Source organism: Zonotrichia albicollis, chromosome 3, assembly GCF_047830755.1.
Source record: "Zonotrichia albicollis isolate bZonAlb1 chromosome 3, bZonAlb1.hap1, whole genome shotgun sequence".
NCBI classification, from domain to species: domain Eukaryota; kingdom Metazoa; phylum Chordata; class Aves; order Passeriformes; family Passerellidae; genus Zonotrichia; species Zonotrichia albicollis.
This window is the reverse complement of record NC_133821.1, coordinates 41397521-41424881: the sequence shown is the minus strand read 5'-3', so window position 1 is coordinate 41424881 and position 27361 is coordinate 41397521. Positions and strand designations below refer to the sequence as shown.

Sequence of the window (27361 nt, the reverse complement as noted above, 5' to 3'; positions counted from 1 at the left end):
AGAGGCAGACTAAAACTATCAATGTAATGCTAAGAGGAAGAACATACAGATAAAAAAGAAATCCTTTGCATCCAGCAGGAGTATCTTTACTGTTACACTATGACAGTAAACCAGAAAACCTACCACCTCCACTTTACCAGCATCTGTTAATTTTGGTTAAGATCCAAATCTATCTTTCCTATTTGTTGTCACTGTTAAAATTATCTGAAGTGAAAACAAGTTGTTTGTTTTCATGGCAACCATCCCCAGGTTTTCAATTTGAGCTTTTTTTTTTTTTTGATTACAGAAACTAACTCAAAAAATAGTTCTTCACCAGTCATAGGCAGTGACTGGTTCAATTTTTCCCTTTTCATTAATAAATCTTTACCATCACATTGAAAGTTTACCCAACAATTTTAAGTGAGGGCCTTCATTCAGCACATGAGCCACTGAATTATGATGTCTCTTCTATTCTACATTCCACTATTTTTAAACACTAGGAGTATGGTGTTTTTAGATCACACTGTGTTTCAGTATTTTTCAGTAAAGAAAATTAGTGTGCCAGTACTGTATGTAATTACACACTGTATGAAATGACAATGCTCTTTTCTTTACAGACCAGTCCCATCATTTGTGGCATTTGGCAGTTATATAGCATTTTATATATTTAACATATTTACTAGAGAAAAAATATTGATACTATGGATATTACTGCATATATTTATATGATACATATACTTGGTTATCAATCTGCTGTTACAATTCAAGTAATTTTTTGAGCTGAAGTAACTTCAGCATTTCTGCAAATCATACCTGAAAATAAAGTGAAACATATTTAGTTTTCTTTGACTGAAAAAAACTCAATCTATATTTCTGATCATAAAGGCAAGAGATATAAACTGAATGTAAAAAATGCTATCAGATGCAAAGAAATCACCTGAAATTTGATGGCCAGTGAACTCTGGTAGCTTCATGACCAGGTCTTTTTATCTGTTTAAAGCAGATATAGACAATGCTAGGACACTCCTTGTCTGTAGACTTCAAGAATAAAGACTGGCATAGTACCAGCTGACTGCACATCTGTCAGAGCAAGAAGTTAGGTAAAATGCAATTCTTTAATCCAAATGAAAATTGTTCCTGCAGCCACAGCTTTGAGAATTTCCAGAGTATCTATGTTTTGAATCAAGATTTTGAAGTATACCCAAGAAGGCAGCTATCTTTACTTCAGGGATGTAGCTTTATTTGCTCAAGGCTAAGGCTTTGAAAATAAGAAAAAAAGCAAAAAAGCATGGTTTGAACATGGTGAAAAGATATTTGAACTGGGCAGTCTATCAGCAATTTCACCTACACTGTGCATACTTAAGCAAGTGCTCCTTTGGACTGTTAAAAGGCTTTCAATATCAAAATGTAAAAGGAAAAAGTGCACAGATTCCTGATATCTCTTTTTCTCCCTTTTGTGGTTTCAGCCTTTTAGTGCTCCCACTGCTGGAGGCAGACAAAAAGATGAGTTTTATCTATTATGCTGAGATGTCTTTGAGAACTAGTGAAGATTTAATCGTTCTCCAGAGCTGCAGGCAGAACCCAGGTTTCTGCTCATCAATACCCTGCCCTTTACAGGCACTGAAAGGACATGTCAAGTTCTCCTTCACCAACACATCCAGAGAGTGTTGTAAAGCATTTGAGTCACACTGTTTGTTAAGGGATGAAATATAAACTTTAGAAAAATGTGTGTCAGCAGTGCTGCTACAAAGGACTGAATAACTCTCTTGCTTGATGCGACAAACTGAGAATGCAGAGTGTCTCTGAATTTGTAAAATCCCTTTATTTTGGTTGGCACAAGTAGAAGATGGGTGGGGGTGACGCCATATAAGCTGATGACTTGAATTTTGTCCAAAGAAAGAAAGCACATCCCATGGAAAACTGACTCAGGGAAAATGAAAGATGTAAGATTTTTATAATTCTGAGCTTCCCAGGGGTTTAATCCGGGAATCACATATCCGATCAACATTCACTGAATGCTGAGCATACCTGGCTTCTGGATATGTAATACATGAATTTGCAGACTGTCTTTTCAGTCTTATGACCAGTATCTAGATCATTCTTTGCTAAGAATTTGAATCATCATCACATGGTTTAAGAAAGCTCTCGGCACCAAATTCCTCATCCATACTTGAGGAACGGATTTTATCAGCAGAAACTGCAGTAAAGCCAATGGAGAGTATACAGTTGGAAAGTATTCATGCCTGATTGATTTTTCCTGATTTAAGTATTCAAATGAAAATGGAAGTTTTTCTCTCTTCTTTATCTCTGCTTAAGGAGCACTCTTTTTCTCTGGAAGGGTGCTTTTCAAAAGCAGAGTGTTCAGTGCATAAGTCAAGCACTCTACTTTTGAACAGAGACAAGATCAAGCATTGGCAACCGTGTGGTCTATTATGATTTGGTCCCTACCCTCACTCTCCTCAGATGTGATACAATACATTCATGAATTTTGATAAGGGAGAAAGCCATTTGAGTAGCAAAATCCTTTATCAAGTATGCTCTCTTCCCTCTCACCACATTTCTCAAGGCAGGGTGGTTTGACATCCAGGGTCACCATAAACATGTGACCTCCAGAAACACACAGTTTAACTTGTAGTGATCACAAAACCAAGGGTATAGTAGGCAGACTTTTTATGAATGAAGAATCCAACTGATTGTCTGAAGATCCAGAAGCAATCTTAAGAAATTGATTCTGAAAGTCTTGCATTAATTCACAGGTTATGAAATGATATAAGTCATTCTTTTTACAGTAACATACGTAAGTAGTGAACAAAAAACCCACCAAAAATCCCAGCTTCCAGTTCTTAACTTCTGACAATGAGTGTAAAAGAACTAAACTCACTTGCAGGAAATTTTTGTGCGATCCACCACCATGGTCCACTGCTGCTGATTTGTTGAAACCTCAATGTAGTAGCTGTAGCTCCGATCATCACAATCCCAAAGTAGCAACCTACAAGAAGAAGTTTTTGAGATGGAAGTTAAACATCAAACCAACTTTTAAATTTTTCCAGCCCTTTATTTTCTCCACTTAATCCTTTCTAAATGTAACTGTTTCTTATGGAATGTACCTGAAACACTCAACAAAGTCTTTACTGTTTTTGCCATCTCAAACTACGGTGTCTCCATTCCTATTATCCTGAGGCCAGCAACAGACTCACAAGCTTGTAATAAGCAACTTATGAACACTAATCTACTATATTCATCCTATTACTTTTAACTGATTTGCCACATGGCATTGCCTTCTTAATAAATGATGCAAAGATCTGTTTCAAAAAGACAGTTTAGGAAAGGACAGAAAAAATAATTAAGTGATTAAAAGGATAATGCTGCCTTCTTAATTGTATTTTATTTTGATTTTGGAAAATATATCAGAAATATATTTTAAAAAAAAGTAAAGAAATGGGAATTCCCAGTCCTGGCTCATCAGAAGAAGAAGAAGGAAAAAAAACCAATAAATTGTTAAACAAATTGCTAAAAAGGCAGAAGAAAAAGAAAGACAATAATTCTAAAAAACATGCACTCCCTTCAGGAAGGGCACTAAGTGATATTGAATAGCCCTTGATTTCCATACTTGTCTTACAAAGAACAAGACCTAAAGCATCAGGGATGGCATTTAGCTCAAGTATTATCAAAAACCATATCTGGCAAATGTATCTTCTTTACTTTTCTTTATATGGGCATTATCCCCCTGTTAAAAGAGATATTTGGCCCAGAACTGGACACAGTACTCAAAGTAAGCCTCCCAACACTGAGTACAAAGAGAAACATCCTAGTTCAGGCCTTTCTTTTCAGCTTTTGAAATCCCAGTGTTAAAAGTGGAATTAGGTCTAGTGGCCAAGCAGATTCATAACAAATTCTCTAGATGCTGAATGTAACTCATTAATATTATCAGAAATAATATGCTGTCAAAAGTAGCTTTAAGAAGCTATATTAAAACATTTTCAACAAAAGTCTTTTAGCACATATGAATACTGTCTATTTGCAAATTAAAAAATTCAGAGTTGACTTAGTAAAAAATGAAGAGTTGTCTGTGGCATCATAACAGTCTTAACAAAACATCCCACACCCCAAAACACAACCACACAACTTCAACACCTCTCCTTCACCTGATTATCCTCACTCTGCTTTTCTACAGCTGAAAGGTCTCCAAAGACAGTGAATGAAGAGCATTTTCTTTAAAAAAGTTTACTGATTACAGTCCTCTTCTTGGTAACTGCTACTAATCAACAGGTCCTGAATTGATTTAACATTTATATTTGAACCAAGTCTTCTAAATTATAAAAAGAGGAAAAATAAAAAACATTCATAAATTTGTTTTCCTTCAAAAAGTCTATCAAAATGTAGCTAATTATGCTTTTTGATAGAATCCTTTTTATCATGGTGACTCATTGCTGTTTCCTTGATCCATGCTTTCAAAGCCATGATCAAGAGTTTGAATATCAGAAGCACACTGGTGACTGTAATTTCAACTAACAATACCATAATTAAAACACAGCTGGCTTGTTTTTAAAGCAAAAGTCTAACAGGACATATTTGTTCCTTTCAAAAATATATAATTGATCTCTTCCAAATCAACTGAATCTCATTAAATAGGTTTAAAAATCATATGGTTTAGAATTATTATAAATCAAATAATGAGTGAATTAAAGTCAGCAGCATCTTTCCCAAAGTGACTTTGCATGAATGCTAAATGTAGATTTCTCTTACTTTGATACTTCTGAAGGAAAATAAAAAGTTATTTCTTCTCTAGAAGCCTTTTAGGAGAAAATCAGGATGTAGACTGACAGTAGAACTTACGTGGAATTTACTCTGCTTGAAATGCCTTTCTGGATGAGCAGTGAAAAACTTTCAGGTGACAACTAAAATATTCAGCAGTGCACACTGAGCACAAAGGCCACTTTTTATGCCAGGCACAACAATCTTTGTGACACATTACAGGCAAATTACCATGTTGAATTTTTTTAGCAAAGCTATGTTTTGCTAAGATGAATATTAAATGACCAGAAAGAGAATATTCCACTTAAAAATCAGAACTATATCCATTGGAAATGCATCCGTTTATGGCAAAATCCCCCATGTTCTTAGGACTTTCCATATTGAAATAAAAAAGTTAAATTAGCTCATTAGTGTGTCTCGCCCTCAGGACTGAGAAAGAAAAATTGAGTGAAGATTTATCCAGCTTACACCCTGCAACACTGTGAGATTTAAACATATTTCTGTTTTGGGTATCTGGAGCCTAAGCCTGTGAATCATTTAATATGACATTGCTGTTTACATCACATGTCCACAATGCTTCAACTTATAAGATAAAAGCTTTTCAAATATGAATCAAACTTCACATTGCAGGCATAGGAAAATGATTATATTGGCTACCTGTTACAGGAAAAAAAAATGCTGCAGTACTTTTTTAAACAGTTATGTCCCTAAATGTCATGTGTTACCCTGTGATTGAATGTTCTGCATTGCTAAAAACATTTTCTGCTGTCTGTGCTTACTTTTTATTTTTAAATTTCTGTAAAAAAATTATCACTGTTTAGTTCAGACTGCTATATAACTACATATACTCAAGGTGCTAGCAGAAAGCCAAACATTAGTCATGCACCTGACAGGATGACACCTGCTTCCTGAGTACTGTAAGTCACTACACAGAACATACAGATAACTATTTGACAGTACTCAGTTCATAAACCACTTCCATACTTGTAGAAACCTAAATGACAGAAATTAAAACATGAAGTAGCGACACATCTTGAAAGAGAAAAAGAAAAAGGAAGAATACCCTTCCACATGGAAGGGGGTTTTTTAAATACAATTGTTACTGCATTTTTGCCTCTGGTTCTCTATAAACCCCTTCAATTTTCTGCAGATATTTATGTTTCAGTAGTTATCCTGCAAGAAACCTTCTTTCTTTCTACAAAGATCCTACAAAGGAGACAAAATTTCTGCCTATTTTCTAAGTGTTCCTATGATCATTCATTCTGAGTCATGATTTTACTCTCAAGCCAGGCAAGCACAGAAAATGTGCAGCAAAGAAAGAAAAGCTTCATAAGTGGAAATGGTATGGAAAATCAGAAAGCATAAGAGATGTATATGATGATGGTATAAGCAAACAGAAAATACATTCAAGTTCACTGATGCTGTTTGTTAATTTACGGATTACTCTGTATATGAAAATCTATCAATTTCATACAAGCATTAAAGTCTTCATTATTCTAATATGAAAATCACTATGGTATAGAATTCCATCTCAACCACATACACTCTTAACAATTTTTTTTTCATTTATAAGAAAAATCAGGCAAAGGCTATAGCATAATAGTACTCTATTTCTATTCCAGATAAATGCAGGGAGTATTAGACAGAAAGTCATTGTGATATGGCAGCTGCTGCAATACTCACGTTTTAGCCATTTAAAAATTAAATTGTGTTTACTATGTTAAACACACCAGTTGCTTTATTTCTGCTCCTAATTAAATACTATAGTATTCTGTCACTGATAGGGGCCTTTTCAGGGACTAAAAGGAGAAAGATATTTTGTGTCCAGACAGGCAACTATGTGGAAAAAATACCTAAATTAACAATAACTCTGTTAACTGTTCTGAGAACTAATAAAAAATAAAACTCATAAATATTTTTTAAAATTTCATAATCTAGAAGACCATATTTACTAACAGCTGTTCAAAAAAACCCCATAGGATCATAGAATAGTTTGGATTGAAAGGGATGGGTTGAAATCTCCATGTTTTCCATGTCTTCTCCATTAGAAAACAGTATTGAGCATTGATTATCATTAGACCTCTTTCAGAATTTCTGAGTAAATTTTGCTGTGGGAGTCAAGACTCCAAATTTATATGTACATAACATATACGTAACAACATACATATATATACATAACAACATATACACATATATTATTTATATACAAATAGAAGTATTCAATACTAACAAAGTTTCAATGTGGTCTCCCATGGAATTCCTGAGTCAAACTGAACACATGTCATTAGTTGCCTGCATGCCTTCTCAGCAATGAAGGTTACAAAATTATGGAGCTAGAGTGATAGGAACTGAGCCAGCAAAACAATGGAAAGAGATCATTGTTCTGTACCTGACACTTGTTAGATCATGCCCTTTTTGGATCCAAATAGAACATGGATACATCTCAGCACTTCCAGCAGAGCAGCATCTAAATGTTCATGATACTGAAGCACACACCTGTGGAAGGGACTGGGGAAGCTGGCTTGTTCTGCCTAAGGAGGCTTGGGGCTGGGAGGAACCTAGCAGCACTTGTCAGTGTCTGAGAACAGCTTATCACAGGCTGCCCAGAGAAGTTGTGGAATTTCCTGCCTTAGAGAAATTTTTAAAACCTATGTGCATAAAGCCCTGATTTGGATGGTCTTTTTTCATAACTGACCCTCCTTTGAGAAACAATCTGACGCTAGATGCCTTCTTCCTCAAGTCCCTTTCAACCTGAAGGGTGCTAAGATTCTCAGACATTGGAATGACTTTGGCAGAAAGCATGCATACAATATATATTCCTGAAACATTCAACTCTCTGCATTTCTAAGGCATATATGAACACCAATAGTTCTTCTGGTCTTTTTTCCATACTCAGAATTTAGTTGCCATGGTAACATGTCTTAGAGGCTCTCCCCAGTGATATTCCCATTTCTATAGACTAAAAGCAGCTACTACCTTTTTTCAAAGGTTTATATAATATTTACCCCCTCTGAAATAAATATATTCAATGGCACATTTGTGTTTCTGAACTAAAAAGATACATACTTTAATTCCTAATTATTCACTTAAAATCCAAACCCATGGGTATAATGACTCAGTTTCTGAGGGTAGCAGAATTAATTCATTCTGTAGTCATGGCGTACTGCCAGCCTAAAGCAAATGCTCCTGGATTTTTTTTCTATTAGGTGGGAGCATGAGATCAAGGGAGTTTTCAAACAAGCAAACAGCAGGAAAACAGGCAGTGAATAAAGTTCTATCAGTTGTGGCAGACATTCTGTTAACAAAAAAAAATTTCTTGCTTCCATAAAGATTAAATACTAAGACTTTTTGCTGTTGTCCATGTTTATATATGATTTGATTTCTGTACAAAACATAGATTTCCTGATGCTGAATAAAGAGACCACTGTCATCATCTTCAGCACTGCATAATATAGAACATGTTCCAGACCCTTGCCAAGGCTGTAGATGCCACAGAGTGAAACTTCACTTCCCCACTCCAAGGGGCAGCTTCCCTTGGCTTCCTATGACCTGCAATAGACATGGCTGCAACTCAAAACCCTTCTTCTTCTAGGCAGTACACAAAAAAGGAAAAACGACATGCTGCTAGCATTTCTGTCTCTAGGCAATGCAGGTAGTCTCCTCTGTAACAAGATACCCCAGACTATGTTTATTACTGTTATTTTTGTAAAGTAAGCTATTAATCTTGTTTGTACTATACATGCAGGGAAACTGACAAAGAAAGATGAGATTCTGAACCTGTAGCTGTACAATTCAATACCACATAAATCACTGAATGCCTATTAGTTTTGAATTATGCAATGTTTGGGTTATTTTTTTAATTTGCTCTATACACTTGCTGATTACACAGTTATAATTTCTTGGCAACCCAAAGTTTAATTCACCTAACACCCATTTAATAAAGAGACTTATTAAAAATCTTCTGCACAAGAATAAACAATAGCATAGCATTTATTACAGGAAATTCAGTTTTTTTCTCTAACTGGAAAAGGATGGTACAATGCATCAATTGAAGGATATATAATTGAAGGATAACAATTGAAGCATATCAGAAAACAGTAAGATAGGAAGACAGAGAAACTGAGAAACTATCCATTCTAGTTAGCATATTCTTCTCTTCATCTTTTATATGGCCAAAGCCTTGCTGCTAAAAACTGCTACTTAAGTTTAAAATGCCATGAAAATGAGAGCATTACATTTTCATGTACCTATTTAAAGAAATCTGAGTACAGCTTGTTTTTCTACTTGAGATGCAATATTTAATAGAATATTAACAACACCAAACTCAAATGAGTGTGGAAAGTTGCCAACCACGCTTACTCAACTTGTTTCCCACAGTGAGAACAATGCTGGACCTGCATTATGCATAACATCTACAGCTTACATATGCACAAAACACTACTTTTGTTGGGTTAGGGATTTGCTTGGATAGCTGATATCAAACTCTATCTTCAGAGTTTTACAACCATCATAACAATGCCATAGGCCAAAACCAAACCACACAAAATAGAAATTGGCAGTCATAAAAGAGCTTTCAAATCTCACTTGGCAGCTCTTAACAGGGGGAAGGCACTGAGCTCCTAGAAATACATATCTACGTACATGGTCCCTGTTTGCAAGCCAATACTCACCTGGGATTTCAGCCTTTGATCACTGGTACTATGAACTTCAGAAATCTTTGCTTCTCTGTCACAGAGCATACAAATTAAATTCCTGACTATACAGTCTAAATTTACAAAGACCATTATCCCATTAAGACAAGGTTTTCTATGCCTGATTTTATAAAACAAACATCCCAAACATTAACAGTCAGAGAATATGAAGTTGGCAAGAATATTTTTCTTTTCACCTGTGAAAAATCCGGCTCTCCTATCTATTTCCTAGGTCTCTACATCAGCCAAAATTTTCATCTTCATATGTATACATGCATTTACAGTAGAAACAGCCCAATGAACGTCAATCCAAATCAAAACACATTCATAAATCCAGCCTTGTAAATCAATATTCAGGTTGCTGTACCTTTATTACACCCTCCATGTTTAAGTAAAAACTAGCAGTAAAAAAAGGAAGTCTGGCTGACTTGACATGATGATTTTCTTCACGGAAATTGTTTTCAGAATTAAGTGGATAACAGTAACTGCACCTACTTAACCATAAGTGAGACTGCAATTAAATTCTATTTTAAAATAAGTATATAACTTTAAATTTATAATTTGACTGTTACTACTATTATGCCTCTGAAAAGTATTATTTTCTGCAATTGCACTCTGTGTCTCGACACATAATTCACACATTTAATTTTTAACATGCCTGTTATACTGAAGTAAGAAGCCAAGTGACAACTACTAAACTAGCCCCCTAATTAATGTCATTTCCAAATGTCATACATTCTAAAGAAAATAACTGCTCAGCAAAAATTTCACTGTGGCCCCTAATTTAGACAAAAATAAACCCTCCTACCGTATTGATCCGATCATGTAGGGCTGTGCCAGCTGCACCACAATGGCTCCGCTGCCAAGCTGGTGACACGTGTACCCAGAATCCCAGTCGTAGTTCTTCGTGTCTCCGTTCAACAAGGCATTGCGACTGCGGCTTACACCCTCAATCACACTGGCACAGTCGGCAATTGTTGCAACATTTTCGGTGGGAACTGTAAATTAAAAACACAAAGATGACAGACATACAGTCAGAAAACAGTTCAGATGCCAGTGTTCTATTTCTGGAGAAGAACTGGTAAAAAAAAAAAAAAGAAAGAAAATAAAATCAATGGAAGGCAATTTAACTCACATAAAATGAACTATGAACAACTGGTACAGATACTTTTTATACCACTGATTCCAGAATAGCTTGGTAAATTAACAGATGGATTTCAGTATTGGTGATACAAAAGCACTCTTTTAACACAATTGGGAAACAAATATCTTGTACTGCAAAACTTTAGAAATTTTGAAAGAATTTCTTCCTGTTTTTATGATGAATCCTCCCCCTACTACAACATTCAAAAATGACTAGAACATAGTTATGAGAAATTTCAGAGATAACTGTATGAGTTTACAGCATGCAAAAAAAGAGATAATTTCCCATGAAGAGCTAGAATTCTGTGATTTCACTGTGCTACTGGTGTCAGAAGAATAATCTTAAGAAAGCCACTAACCAACCAAAACACCTTAAAAAACACATGGGAAGAAACTGCAAGATCATTGCAAAGTAGTAATCCAAGGCAGTAGAAAAACAATCAGTTTTGGAAAAGCTACTGCATTACCAAATATACTATCATCTCTGTCTGCTCATAAAAAAATACTAAAATCACCATTTCACTATTCTAGAAATCTCCTGATTCCCCAATTACTGAAAAGAGGCACTCAACAATTCCTAGATTCTTATGGGACAGCAGGTGTTAGACATTAGAAGTACTTCACTGGGAACAATCTCAATAAAGCAAAGCCTAACACTGCGAACTAAGAGTACTGGCATTGAATCAAAATTTGTCTCGACTTCCTTTTCTTCCTCTCCTCCCTCCCTGGGAGCAAAGGAACTTATTTGTGTATTTATTTTATATAAACTTTCAAGCATCTTCTACATAGAGCTGGTTTGGTTTTTTTAATAGGAAGAGGAAGCTATTCCAATCTTGGTAAAAAAGAAAATGAGTAGAAGAGTCAAAATCAATGCTTATATTGAGACTCCATGGCACACTGCAGACACACTCTGAGCTAAGTGATTAATTGAACGTAGTGCAGCTCAGTTCATGCAATATTTTGCCTGCGTGCCCTCTGAGCGTCATCCTGCTCCTTCTCACATTTAGATTTCTGCACTAATCCATGACTTTCCTAAGATGATGTTACCCTGATTAATCAAACTCCTTAAAAACTGTACAGAAACTGTCTTGGTGTGGTTTTAACATAATTCTGTGTCTTCCCTACAACAGCTAATTAGAAAGTGACTCTGACTAATTGAAGCGCAGAATGTGCCATCCTGGTCCTTTTCCCTAGGGGGTCTGCCACTCCCTATTTTGAATGTTCATTATCTTTTATATACACTTGATACATTTATTAAAAGTACCATCTGGTGGGGACTCTTCTGTATTTTCAAGTCTTTTGGTTGTCTTTCTTTTTCCCATTAGAATATCTGCTTTCATTTAGGTAACTTATTTACAAATAGAAACTGTCAAAACCAACAGTCTTGTTTCTATTTTTGTTTCCTTTTTTTTAAAATCCACCAGCTATCCAGCTCTTACATACTGTCAGAGAAAAGAGAAGATTACAAATACAATTTTTTTTCCTACTGTTCACACAACAGTTTTGGGCTGAAAAGTCTGATTTGCTTTTATGGAACAGGAAAGACTGTGTGTTAGCAAAGCAAACACATTCTGTAAGCAAACAAAAGGAGAAGATGATTGAGGTTACAGGACAGCAGCATCAAACATTTATTAAAACTTACTTTCTTGTCTCTTTGTCTTATGCTGCAGTATGGAGTGATGAAGAACTAGCAGTATATATAATTCTAGCAACGGTATTTTTATAAAGGATTGCAATTTTCAGGACATGGCCTAAGGGTCATCTATACTGACTATATTTAAAGATAAGACAGATATGTTATTCAACTGTCTTTAGAGATCTTCCAAGATAAAAATGTACCAGGAGTGTGTTGTAGCCTCACTCATATTTATCACTCCTTAAGCTTATTTCTCTTTGTCTTTTTAGCATACTTGATTTTTTCACACGAAATTTTTTTTCCCCTGAAGCACTCAGAAAAAAAAGTTAATGCTGCTGCTGCAAAGTAGCTTCCATATCTGAGTGTAGACTACTTCCTTTTATCTCTCATTCTGGACAGGTCAGCTTTTGCTTTCTGTCCATCCACTGTGACTTCACTACAATATGGGTGGGTGGGAATATGAAAGAAAATCCTCAAATAACTTTTTGCAACACAGAAAGGAACAGAACAAAGTGGGTATTTGAACTGGTTTACAAAACCAGCCGTTAATAAACCTCAAAGAAACTATGACAATAAACATACAGGGAGACAGCAGATCTATTACACAGTCTTATTTTATAGGAAAGCAGCAATTTAAAGCATTATGGACTGTTGAATATATTTATACTGCACTCTAGGCAATAGTCAAAAGTTCTTTGCTTATGTGTCATCATTGCAACAAAATTGTTCATTTTAGGGAATTCTCTTAAGACACAAAACTACCATTGTGAAGAAACTATAAACAAGCAATTACACTAGAAGAAGCATAATTTTGTTTTAGTTAGTATGAAGGAGTGATTTTCCTCTCATGATTATATCTGTTAAAAGCTCATCTTCCAATCGTTCAATTTTTCACTATAAAATTGCACTCCTTCTCTACTTGAACATCTACTAAACTGACAAAAGTTTCCTTCCTGGCTGGTAGGAAAATAGAAAGCTGAAACTAAAGAAAAAGAGAATTAAGTATGCAAGGATTATTTCAGAGTTTGATCATATTATATTAAAGAATTAAAGGGGTAATAGGCATTTTGCTCTCATTATTTTCCACATGCCAAAAGATTTGTTAAGTCTAATCTTAATTCAGTATATGAATTTACCCTTGTTTATTTGCTACATGGTAGAAAAAATAAGAAATCTACACAATTTTCAGTTAATTAAAAGTACAGCCACATGCCCTTTCATTCAAAACACTCTCTTATTTTCTTGAGTTGAAACTTGCTGATGAAATTACTATATTTAATTTGAATCTTCAATTAAATTATTCAAAGAAATCAAGAGTTAAAGAAATATCAACTTCAAACAAATATCAACAGTATCTTCACCTGTTTCAGTGAAAAGCCTTCTGCAAGCCATATTTAGCTGGAAAAGAAAACCCCACTAATATGTGTTTTTGTCCAACTGACAAAAATTGTATTAGAAAATCTTCAGAGAAGGCTGATTTTTCACTTGATACTTGCTACAGTTTGTGACTCCTAATCCAATAAATTAGAACAAAACCATTCAAGTCACTAGAATTGGCCATACTTTTCATTGCCAAATAATTGGCTGCTACAGGGCTTTTTCATTAAACATTGTGTCTGCAGAGGGCTGTCAGAAATATCAGCTGTTTTAGGAAGTGTGCATCCCTCCTTGTGGCACTGGAAACAGACAGAAAAGGATTAAAAAAAAAAAGAACTAGAACCACATGAACAGATCTCTCTCAAAACCAACCATGTGGCTACCCTTTCTTGCAGAAAAGGGAAAAAATTCCTGCAGTATTTAGATTATCTTCAATTTTTCATAATTTCCTAAAGCTATGTCTGCAGCAGAGCTGAATTATACTGCTGGGTAAGCCTGCATTGTTTCAGAAAATGTGACCCTTTTCAAAAGGGAATAAAAATATGATAGCTTTGTGTGGAGCCAACATTAAACTAGACAAAACCCAGCATCTTTCACTGCTTCCTTGGGGAGAGACAAAGCAATCTTTTACATAGCTGAACCACACACTAGGAAACTGATATGACTGGTTTCTCCTTGTTATACATTCAGTTCTGTTTGTTCTTTTTCTTTTTCTAAATAACTGCTGGAGTAAAAGACAAGTGAATATTTATTTGTATCATTTTATCCCTCTTAAAACAAGTTCTCCTAAGGCATTGAACAGCACACGAATGAAGGTTCATGATGATTCCTAAGAACTGAACAGCGTTCCTCAGAGGGTGACCAAGGACATTCCAATGTTTTTACATCCATCTTCTGCTCTTCAGTCATTATTCACTGTTCTTTCTTTCATGTATATTGTACACATTACAGGACAGCCTGAAAGACTGAGACAGACCACAGACCAACACTGCTTCATGGAAAAACCATCCACATTGCACTCCCAATACCCTTCACCAGGCTCAAAATCACAAAGAAAATTGGTCAAGCCCACATAATCCTTGACTGCCCCTTGACACTGAGAATTGACTAAAGGACACTGAGATTACAATTTTTTTCCCATTAGAGGCAGAAAAGTGGAATTTTTTTCCTCTACTAAGGCTGGGAAAAAACTCCAAGAAACCTAAAGAAGCCTTGCAGAGAAACAGCTCTTTAACTCTTGTAACTTTTTGCCACTGGGCAGATTAGAACATTTTACAATACATTGCATGACACCAGGTACTGCTTCCAAAGCAGTATGTCTCTTACATGAGAAAATATTCTTTTGTTTTGAATTCTAGATTATATAGTAATGGCTTAAGACCATTCAAAACTTCATAAGCAGAAGTTCATTATAAGCAAGCACTATGACTGTCAGATTAAAAAATATTTGCATCCTTTTTAAACAGAAGAGTTATGTTAATATCATGAATTCAATATGGAAAACTGCTAACTTACACACTTACAAATAATACTATGCCAAAAAGAAAAATATATCTCAACCTTAATATCTTCATTAGGGAAATAATTTCATATGACTACATTCCTTTCTGTCACCTCATTTCACAAGACAACAAACTGTAAACCAACACTTAAACACCAGGCAGTGCTATAAAGAGCATTTTCTGCTACTTTTGCTTCAAAAGTGCTACTCAGCTACCATTGTGTTGTGTTAGTACCACATCCAGGATTGTACAAACTAACTGTATAAATCACCTTCCACATTGACTTTTAATTGTAATATGTAAAGTTAGCAATTTTTCATTAAAACCTTGTAAACAAAAATACAACAACATAAAATTGTTGTTATAATGAAACAACACTTCATTTTTATTATTTGTTTACCAGCCTTCTAATCTTCACTGTACGGTGATGGCCATCACATAGATATTATGTACCAGTAGTAATATATCTGATAAATTACACTCTTCACATATACAGCTCTCTGATCAAGTTGAGTATCTTTCACAGAAATTAAATAAATAATTTCTCAAGTTTCTATAACATCTCTAACCAAATACCTCAGAGGCCTCATTTCTTTGGAATGAGTTTTCAAATGACAAATCTTCACATCCTATCTTTAGTGTTGTTTTGGTAGAAGTAGGGGTCACTAAGTCTTTTTGAAAGGACCTTATGGCCTTCTAGGGCTGACCAATACTTCATTTTTAAAATAAAACAGAGTATAGAAACAGCAGCTGTGTTTTTTCTAGCCTAATTTAATAAATACCACATTTAATAACATATGGGATAAGCAATGAACCCAATGAACTGCTTTTCAAGGGTTTAAGATGAAAGTTTCTCTACTCAGTCAAGCTTAAAAGCAATCTGCTCTGATTACTGCACTTTCTTATATTTTGTTGATTTTTCCTAACTGCTTTCAATTCATTTTATCCTATCTGGTCATTTCAGAAGCAGAGACAAACATTAAAAACCCTCATCACAGTAACAAAATGAATCTGTGCCAACCCACTGGTACTCAAACTGAGTTTTTCCTCAGGTGGACCTTGGACCTGCAGTCTGCTTGACTGCAGAAGCCATACAATATGGCACCTTATGGTAATCATCACACTAAAAAAAAAGCATTGAATAGATAGAATATCTCTTTGCTGGATCAAAGTTGCTGAGAATATTTTTAAATAGGCAATACTGATGGCCAAAAATTCTGATGGACAGTCAGAGGTGTCCCTTCTCCATTTCACAACTGGACTGGCCTCAACCAGTCCCCAAATCTTTCAATTTCCATCTTTCTCACCAGAAACTCTGCAGGGTCATGTATACAACTGCTGGAACCTCACTGACAGTTGGAAGACTATCCACACCCCACTTTCAATTAACTGCTCCTCAAATTCTTACTTTTAACTTTCTACCAATTGAATGGACTAATATCCCTTAAATATAAAAACCTGTGTAAATCTACAGGCCCTTCTCTTTCCTTACTGCTGATAATTTCAAATGACTTACACGTGCAACATCTTGACTGCCCCACACTGAAGAACAGCAAAGCTGCCCTTGATTAACAATCACCATTAACACCAGAAACCCTTAGTACTATGCTGCCAAATCCTATTCACCTCTAAGATTCTACAAAACCATTCTCTCAAACAGAGAATTTTTAATAAATCCATATAAAGTCTCCATCTCCTAGATTACCGTTGAAACTTAAGAAGTGATAAAAGAGATCAAACAGTTTGTCTCACCAGAATGATCACTCAACCAGTAAAAATAATTGAGTCTATGAAAGATGAGTCACTTTCAGTATAAGTTCACTTACACAAACATGCATGGATTTAATGCCTTGCCTACTTATGATCAATCAATCTTTGTGTTAACACTCAAAATTATTTAAGTCCAAAATTGAGCATTTACTAAATAAATTTGATCATCTGAAATCAAATACATACAAATATTTGTACACATTAACTGATTTTGTATGAAGATTTTAAAAACTCATGGCTGGCAGTGCTAACTATGAAATTTAACTCAATAGTTTTATCAAATCTGAGATACTTTGTTTATCTGCTAAATAGCTTACTGAAGGGAGATATTTTCTTTTAACACAGTTCTTCCTTACTGCTTATTCTATTTTGAAGTCAATAGCAATAGCATTGCTGCTTGCACACTGCCTAAAACAAAGGGAAGGCTTTTGATTTGCCTTTGTATAATGCACGGGGAACAGGCTGAAGAAATTGGGTCTTGGTTTTTCACAGCTAAATATTATAACTTTCTCAGAGAAAAATTTGAAGTGAATATATCTTACTAAAAATCTTCCTTCTCCTCCTATTTTGAAAACTGTTTTTCCTTCCATCTGTCATGGGTACACATTTAAAATTTAAATATATGTTTAAAACCAGCATGAACTCTGAGAATTTCGCTGAAATTCTTGATTTTATGTCATAAGTAATAAATTGTGGGAAACCTCCCCTAGACAACTCCAACTCATTGGAGTTTCTCTCCAATGAACTTCAGGATCTGACTTTTGTGAGTTTATATGGAAGAAAGCACAGAAACCACCCCATTTTAACGATTAAAAAAAATCAATATTAAATCTTTCTGTGACACATTTTATCATTCAGTACCATTGGTCCGTAGGGGATTTTACCTTAAGCAACATAAAGGTACTTAAATCAGTGTTATATAAGCTGCCCAGAGCTAAGAGTGCTCCATCAGCGTGGTGTTCTGAGAATAACAGCAGCATAGCTGATATAATGTTCTGCCATGGCTAAGAATGTCTATGACTCTTTGGGGGGAAATGAACACAGGAGAGTTTACTTTCAGCAGTTGTAACCAGGCTGTTTAAGAGGCCCTAAATGTCCAAATCCATCATCACTACAATAAATAGCTATGCTTTGTCCATTCTTGTAAAAGAATTCAGGCTAACCTATTGGGAGGCATGAGCTACCATACTGTGACATGCAAAGAAAAATCACACTGCCAGCACTGACTGACTCAGCTACAAGTGGCTTTGTCAGCAGCAGGTGATTTGAATTCCAGCATTCCCGCAGCATCATTAATTAATCCACAGTACTGGAATTCCATAGAAGTTGTAAGGATTAGCCAGTTAATTCTATGCTTACAACACCGTTTAACTCAATTGAGAGATTTCTGGATGGAAACAGGAGTGCAGTAATGGCCAGCTTTAAAAGACAAGTGTTTACACCAGTTCCTAAAAAAGGAAAATGGTTTCCTAAAAAAGGAAAATGGAAAATATCTCTTACCTATCAGACCTTTTTCAAGAGTAAAGGATTTGTTCGTGAACATGCATTCAAATGCCACAATATGGAAAACTTTGTTCACTGTGTTGTGGGTTCCAACAATTCGAATATACCTATAGGGAAACAAAAAAAGGTAAACAGCACAAGTTAAACATGACCAACTTCTGTTCACTTAAATATAATTGACTCAGTTAGACTATACTGTGCAGACCCAAAAGAACTGAGTAACTTAAAAAAAAAGAATAAGGAGTAAAAAAGAATATCAATTTCATAGCAGGTTTGCATCTAGTCCAGCATTTCATGCTGGTTCCATTTCAATTTAAGAAAGGAAAAAAAAATATTTAAAGAGATGTGGAATCTGTTAAAAACGTTTCTGGATTAATTTGCCAAGAAAAGCAAAACTGGGGACTGTCTGTTACAGAAATGGTCTGTTAGTGCAAATACGTGTTCATGGAGGTTTTAAACACTAATACTAATAATAATAATAATAACAGCAAGAAGAACAGTAATAATCATCCTTTTACCAACATATTTTCAGCACTGTGAAAAATTTCATACAGCCAGGACAAACCCCAAAAAGGAGTCAGGCTTTTCTTTCAAAGCCAAAAATCAATTCCATTTTATTAAGACTGTTTCTAATTCTAACACTGGATGTACAGGATATCGATCTTGTTGGTGTATCTTTTATTAATAATGAAAAAAACCCTCATTCAAATATTATGAAACAAAGCTATTCTGGGTGTCCTTCCTGGTGGTATAAGTCACATTTCCACACCCCAATTGCAAATCAAATAGAGCTGCTCTAAAACATTGTGACCTATTCACCTGCAGCACTGCCTTGGAGGCTTCACCTTCCATAAACAACCACTAACCTTGATTCAGTCTGATCCTGCATTTTCTGAAGAGATCCAACAGTTCTTACTATAAATTTTGAAAAATCTCAAAACGACTATAGTACACCTCTCAATACATGCTGAACAAGCAACCAGAAAACTACCTACACCAAATACCAATTACTTCACAAGATGGGTTACCCACACCTACAGAAAGCTTTGTATGAATTTAACTCATTTCAATTACCAACTATCAGAATGTAGGAATCTTAAGCAATATCCTTAGTCTGTCTCTCATTTACATAGTATAATTATATTGGCCATTCACCAACAGCATCATTTTGGCTTGTGCTCTTCATCAGACCAAGCTGAGAAGATACAGAGTATATTATCTGAGATTTTCTTTTTAACAAATGAAACAACCATCATAGCTATTTACTGTGCTAATGCTCAATTTCCAAATTTCATTTAAAAATTATTTAAATAATCATAACTGGGAACAAAGAATTGTATGCTATTGCCTAATTAATATTAACTCACAGATCAATCAATTATCACAGTAGCAAATGTCCTGAAAGTCATTCTACGTAGAAAAAATAAAGTTGCAAAAGTGGAGAAAATATTTATTACTCATGAGGAAGATGAACCTGTGTTTTAAGAGTAAAGCAGAACTTAGCCCTTATGCTGTAGCTGTGCCAAGTGCCTGTGAAGAGCATTGCAGGAATCTTGGTTGACAGGCAGGCAAACAGGAGGTGCTTCCCCAGACCTGCCCATGTGAACCAGCTGACTTTTTCTTATGAACTCACAACTACAGTTCGAACCCTGAACACACAGGGAATGTCCAAAATTCGACAACAGTAACTGATCTTGTTCCCTCCAGCCTCAGAAGCACAGAATTCAATTAAACAATGGAATAATTCTGGAATTTTTTGAAGTGCACATGGAGCCTGGCTTGCCATAGACACTCCCTTGACTCTCCCAGGCAAGGAAGATATTGATTGAGTCGTGCTGCTTGGACAAAATGCACAGGCAAACCACCAGAGTGTTACTAATGGAGATGTACTTTGACATCCTTCAGTTACGCTTCCTTGCATTAAAGAGCTTAGAGAATAAACAAAGTAACAAGATTAATAGGAACACAAGAAACTGCTTCATAATTAGCTTTAAAAGCTAATTTACTTAGATTTTTTGTGGTATAAAATTGTATCATTAGATCAAACTTCTTGATTGTTCAGAGCAACTGGAAGTTGTTCAAATTCCTGTCAGCAACAAAGCAGGTTCACATGACACAAAGTTATCTATGAATCTTTGTGTGATTGCAGAGTAAAAGAATCACAGTCCAATGCCCAGACCAGCTCCACTGTTCATGGATGTTAGACTCAACTGATAAGACTGGAAGACAGAAAAAAACCCCTGAATCATTCTTTAAAGAAAAAACCTTGATCAATTTGTGGGATTTAAATGAACTTCTCTACAGGTAAACAGGAATGCAACATGAAAATTTTGCTCCTTACTTTTATTTTCTGGCCTTTTTTGAGAATAATGGACACGGATAATATTTAAGTGCTCTAGAGTTTCATTCACATGTCACAGACTTCTTTAGCCCATAGAGTCAAGCTACACATGACCTTAAAATCCTCACAACAGGAATATTATATCAGAAAAATCTGGTTGGTGGGTTTTTTCCCCCACTACCAAGAAAATTGTTTTGACTATACGGAAACAGCATGTTCTACTGGATCTTGGTACAATTTTAAAGGACTGAAATTTGACCTCAGCTGATTAACTAGGCATCTACATGGCAACATCTCTCATTCATACCCCATTCTTCCAAGAGCAATTACTCTCCTTCATATGAAATTACACTATTTGTACTCTGATGTGACTACATATCTGAACAACTAAATTATGTTTTACTTCTGCTCTTTACATCTGTAAAGCTGACACATATAATTCAGATCACAGCAGCTGCAGATCACACCACTGATTCTGCTGTGGATACCCTAGAGGACCACAAACACCAAAGCTCAGCTGCCTACATCATCACAACAGTGCTTAGGAAATATATGTCAAAGCATGAAAATATGCATACTCTAGGAGTCATTTTAATCCTTCATTATAATAACAGCAGTAAGACAGAGACAAACTAAAATATATTAAGCACAAATTCCAATCCCTTGAGACTATTGAGACAGAAGACTAAATAAGGGGAGGGAATGGGAATTAACAGGTATTTTGCAGATATCCACTCTTCAGTTACTATCAAAGCAACCTAGAATAGCAACAGCAAACTCAAAGAACTAAATCTAATCAGTACAAAATGCACTCCTATGAAACTGGCATTTCATTTTCCTTTGTGGAGCATTTAGTATGAGACACCAGTGCCAAAATCACTACAGACTTTATACCTCTTCTAACTGCTTAGAACCACTAACATTCACATTCCAATCACTGCCACAAAAATGCATGAAGCACAGCCCAACACACAAGGGCATTAGAAGACATTGTGTTTGTTTTTCAGTGGAAAAGGAAACAGTGTTATTCAACACTGCCTAAACTCCATTTATTGACAGCTCCCTAAAATGAATAATCCTTCAGACTCACACAGCTGAATCAACAGACCTGTGGCAGGAAGATAGAAAAAACAAGGAAGAAAAATCTATTGCCAGCATTAAATCATGTGGGAGAACAGTGGACACAAATAAATACATAATATAAATAATTAAGCCAGAACAAACACGAAAAGCATATCTGTCTTTTGACAGAAGACAAGTCTTCCTGCCCTTAGACAGGCAAGTCTAATAAAGTCTATTTTATACCAGAGGAAATCCCTGCTGCAAATATTGAAAACAACTGTGACAAATTAAATAAAACACTTACACAAGACAAAATCATTGAACTCCAGTAGAAAAAGTACATCTAACACCAACAGGACCTGGACAGTAACAAACATTTTCACCTAGGAAATACAACCAACAGTGAGCAGTTTGAAAACACAGGACATTTCCCTTTGTAATGTGCCAGAATGTGTATGCAGGTATCTTATGCTGGGGCATTCAAGTGACTAAAAATATTGGTATACAACAGTTAAACAGGACATGTAATTATTTGTGTACCACATGTAAGCAATATGTCACCCAATTGACCACTGCTTCTCAAAGGATATAACCAAAATAACATTGATGTGCTTTGGAACACAAGCAAGACTTGCACAATGTGATAATATGTTGTCTATTCCATACATAATAATCTGTAAGAACAATAAGTTTACAAATGCTTTGTTCTTTTCTAATGATTTCCAATTTTTATTTCTTTAAAACAAAAAAAGATCCAATTTTGGGTAAACTGGCTTTAACCTCCATCTTCACACTGTATGCATCTCTAGCTCCAATGAAGTTCTCAAATCTGAACTTGGTACACCTGGTTTTATTTTGGGTCAGACCTCAACCCAAAACAGCTCAATTTCCTAGAACCCATCTGGATATGAGCAGGAATCTGCAATTACACCTGTTCTCATAATGGACTTCCACAATAAGAACACAAAATAAAATATGAGAAGATATGAAGATTTGGATGACATGAAATCTATATTTAAACCATACTCCTGATTTGACTTTGCAGCCAAGCACAAATTAAATATCACCTTCACTTATCTTTATGCCATCTCTGGTCAATACATAAAATGGGACTCTATTAAGTTTAACTGTATAGAAAAAAAATAGTTTTTAAATAGAGAAGAAAGCATTGTTCTTCAAAAGTCAAGTTCTAAAACAAACTGGGCAGGGGGATTCAGAGAACAGACACGAGCTGGCTCTGCACACCTTCCAGGCTGATGTGACATGAAGCCACATTCTTTCCAAAGTGAACCTCATCTTCAATACAACTAATTTTCTTTGAATCACACTACATCCTCATGAGGTTTTAAGACTTAGGATCAATTGAGCTTCATTATATAGATACACTGAAGCTTCCACATTTTTAAACATATCAAATAAAACATGAGAAAATACAGGAAAGTGCTGTTCAATGAAATCTGAGAATGTTTGCCATTTTCCCCAGCTTCTCTCGCTCCACCAGTCTGTGAATTTATCATGCAATACTTCTTTCTTGCTCCAGTGACACTTCAGTAAGTGCTGTCTAGATCTAGACTAGAGTCAGACTATAAACAATATGAGAAAGAAATACCTGAAAAGCATTAGAAAAAAGAGAGGGAGGATGGAAGAACAGAAGGAAGGAAAAGAAAGATACATTGATTTAAATCCCCATCAAGGTAGCTCAAGAAAGAAATAACAATACTTTTGACCTGTGCTTAAAAGAGAAAGGAAATTTGAAATTCATCCTATAAAACTGTAATGAAGATACATACAAAAATTTGTATTTAGCTCTGGCATCACAAAAATGTGACAGACAGTGGTAAAGAAGTGGATTTAAAAAAAAAGTCCGAAAATTATTTTTAAAAAGGAGGCAATTATTGAAGAATCCTTTTAATATAAGTGTTGTTTGGATGAATCATTACTAATCAGAAACATAGTAACTCCTGATATTTGAGGTCACAGGCATAAGAGAATAAGAGAAGACCTCTAGGGCTCTCAAAAAGGGGTCACAAATACACATGAAGAATTAAATGTTTAAGGTAAAAAACCCCTAACAAACTGACCAACAAACAAATAAACTAAATGCTCGACCACTAATAAACCACCACTTCTATCCAAACAGTATAATATTTCACTTACAGAAAAATACATCCAGGATATATGCAAGAACCCTTAGCATCCATTATGTTAAAATTATACTAGAAAACTACTAGACGATACTCAAATGAAAACAGCTAAGGATTGGTAACATTAAAATGACTGATTATACATTTTTCATCAATATTTTTATGATTTAAAAATTTGTACCTGGAGATACAACTTCTTATACTTGCAGGTGGTTAGAAAATTGTATTTTCTAAAATTGTAAAATGTATAAAAAGTATTGCTGGCTCAATTTCAAATTTGCTACTCAGTTTTGGATTGCTGAAATATGGGGTAATGCATTAAGCAAAGTACGTCTCATACATTTTAAACATTCTGTGTAGCAGGTAGTGTTACTACTCAAGAGTGGTCTGGATCTGGGGAAAGAATGCCTTTGTTAACTGAACAAGATTTGGTTCTTTAACTAAAGATATTATTATATAGTTATTAAATCCCTGTACTACCAGTGATTTATGGATTTACAAACACCAGCCAACAGTATGTGTATCACAAGAAATATCAACTTCAATTGTTCAACATTAGGAGCAATGTTTTTAGGAAAAAAACACTAAAAATAAATAATTACAAGTAATGTCCCACCCAAAGCAGTGGAATGTCACTTCTGAGTGCTTTGGTGCTCCTTTCTAACATAAAGTGTGCAATACCTGCTCCTGATAACACACAGCTTAGCCAAACTCTTAAACTATGATAATTCTTTAAATGGATTTTAGAAATCATTACTGAAGACTAAAATTCACATGAAATATATATCAAATACTATGAAAGAGTGTTTGTGAAACAAATGTCTGATGTGAGACAGAACAGTGAAAGAATCAACCAATTATTTCTAAACTCACCAAGTTCTGTCTTTATGGAAAAAATCTCAGATGAGATCCACTAGCAGTATCATCTGCTATACATATATAGCATTGATACCTCAGTTAATCAGTGTCTCTAAACTTCCTTGCTTATACTTTCCAGCATATTGAAGACCCAACTCTTAGCTACTGCAGGCCTGAACTGAGCTATAAAAATAAAGGACAAAAGAAAGATTATTTATGGGCCTATTCATCAAACACAGACAGTGCAGCAGATTCAATCTCGTAAGCTTCATAGGTCTAGTTCTTTTAAAAACAAATTGTGTTTTACTGGAAATAATTGATGACACAGTGAAAGAAGATCATAAATTTGGATTACAAGTAGGTGGTCTATATTAACCTGTACAAACACTCCTACACAGCTCATCAGCAATGAGATGGCAAAAGGGAAGGGTAGTGACATCCAATATATGTACACAAATAATAAAATATCCAGAAACTCAAGTTCATGTGAGAATAGTTGAACTACAGTTAAAGACAGAGCATTTAAGACAGACAACTACTACATTGATTTCTTGTTCTCACTGCTTCACTTTTTTTTATTTGTTTAATTGTAGAGTTTGAGCCACATGTATCACACTACATTTGCCACATTTCTCTTGCTGCTTTAATAAGCAGTAAGAACTGTTTAATTCAGAACAGCACTCTGCAGTATTGCACCAATTAAACTGATTACAATGGATATTTATTCACTGAAACATCATCATCAGCCTGGAGTGGTACACTGAGTGCCACAGCCCCAAGAAAATGTTATTATTTTGTTAGAATATAGTTCTTGTTCTCCTACAAAACAAAAACAACTTATGTTTGACATGTTTATGAAATACACCACTATAACTTGTGAGCAGACCTGCAGAAAACAGAAATATATTGACTGAGCTACTGAATTCAGATCTCTTCAGTTGGTTTGTTAACCAAGGAACAATAACCACTCAAGAAGTTCTCTTCTTGTGGTTAAGCATCTAAAAATATGAAACTGTTTTAAATCAAATTTCATAAATCTTAAAATAATTTTGGGTGCAATGGAAGAAGAGAACCAGAAAAAAAAGTAAGGCTTTTCTTCCAAACTTTATTTCTTTCAATGTGTAATAAAAAGTGAAGTTCTCACCTGCACAAAATACCCCAATACTGACTAAGCTGCACATAGGTTACTTCTAGGTGATACTAATCCAGTAGGATATTGCAACCATTGATACACTGTCCACCTCCTCAGAAGAAACTCCAGACTCAAATGGAAGGAAGAACACTACTTACAGAGTAAGTAACATGGGAAGTGAGGAATATAACTAACAAATAGGGGTTTGGGTACTAATTAATGCAAGTTATGTAACTGCTAACCAACAAACGCTGATGCACTTGTTTGTTGAAATGTATAAATAGTGTAAAGTTTTGATGGTCAGGGAGCCAGTATTTTATGCATTACCACTTAGATCCCTACCTGGAGCAATCTAGAATAAAAAATAGAAATTACCCTCCTAAGTGTGTGAATTGATGCTGCACAGGTAATGAGCCTGTGTTTAAGACAACAATAATGCATATTTGTATCAGAAGCAACAAAAAATCTGTCTTGGTCCTTCTTAGTAATGCCTTCCAAATACTTAATAACAGATTCTACAGAGCTTTGAAAGGACATGAGAAAGTCAGTACTTGCCTGTGCACAAAAATTTCGAACAGTTGCAGGATGACTACTTCTGTAGTGAAGTAAGCTTTATGGCCACGGAAAAAACCACCAGAGTAATAACTTCCTACACTATGAACAAAGAATCTCTTATCTGAGAATGAAACAGAGCTTTATCTGGATGCCTACTTGAAGACAGAATGCATTAAGCCATCATCCATTTGGCTATCTTTATATTAAAAACTGCCAAAGAGCAGTTTCATCAACTGTTTCAAAAAGTAACAAACTCCCCGAGCATAAGAACTGCACTGAAAATGCTGGAAGTTGCAAATCAACAGGCTTAGAGCCAAGTTATGACAAAATAAAGGATTCTTAAATAATTTAATGATCTACCTAGGATCCTCTAATGTAACAAACTTATTTCTTTTTCATAAACCTCTGCCTTTTTCAATTCTGATGACATGCAGTACTTCTTTTCTGAGCTTAAAGCTGTTTCTGAAATATTTTCATTACTCAAAAAGGTAATGTATTAGACCCCAAATCAGATAAATCTTTATATCTTTTTCCTCTACTGTTAAATTTTGAACTATGTTCAAAGCCACTCAAATGCAGCTCAAAAATTCATACATACATATATGTATACGTAAAGAAAATGTGAAGGAGATTTTTTAAGTGCTCTGATCCATCTAAATGCTTACAACAATATCCTTGACACCACCTTATAAACCTGTGTCACGCTTCTGATTTCACCTCAATAGCAGCTGGAAGAAGAATTCTGCTTATACAGCACATCTCTAGCACTGACAAGAGTTTCCAACATTTGGTTTGATGGGAACTTGTTTTCTTTGACTTCTACTTTTGACTGTTTTTGAATTCACTCAGCTAGCACTTAGAACGGGACTCCTCAATGAAGAAATAAACCACTATACTTGAACTAAAAAGTCAG

At 35.1% G+C, this 27361-nt stretch overlaps 1 protein-coding gene across 3 annotated transcripts in view; it reads right to left on the bottom strand.

Moving 5' to 3' along the window:
* Positions 1-27361, bottom strand: part of BTBD9 (BTB domain containing 9) — a 109592-nt gene that overhangs the window by 22157 nt on the left and 60074 nt on the right. For all 3 annotated transcript variants that reach the window (XM_074537233.1, XM_014264388.2, XM_074537234.1), the window contains exons 8-10: positions 18354-18463; positions 10234-10423; positions 2861-2968 (exon numbers count right to left, since the gene is read on the bottom strand). In XM_074537233.1, coding sequence (XP_074393334.1) covers positions 2861-2968; positions 10234-10423; positions 18354-18463 — 408 coding nt within the window. The remainder of the gene's footprint in view (positions 1-2860; positions 2969-10233; positions 10424-18353; positions 18464-27361) is intronic.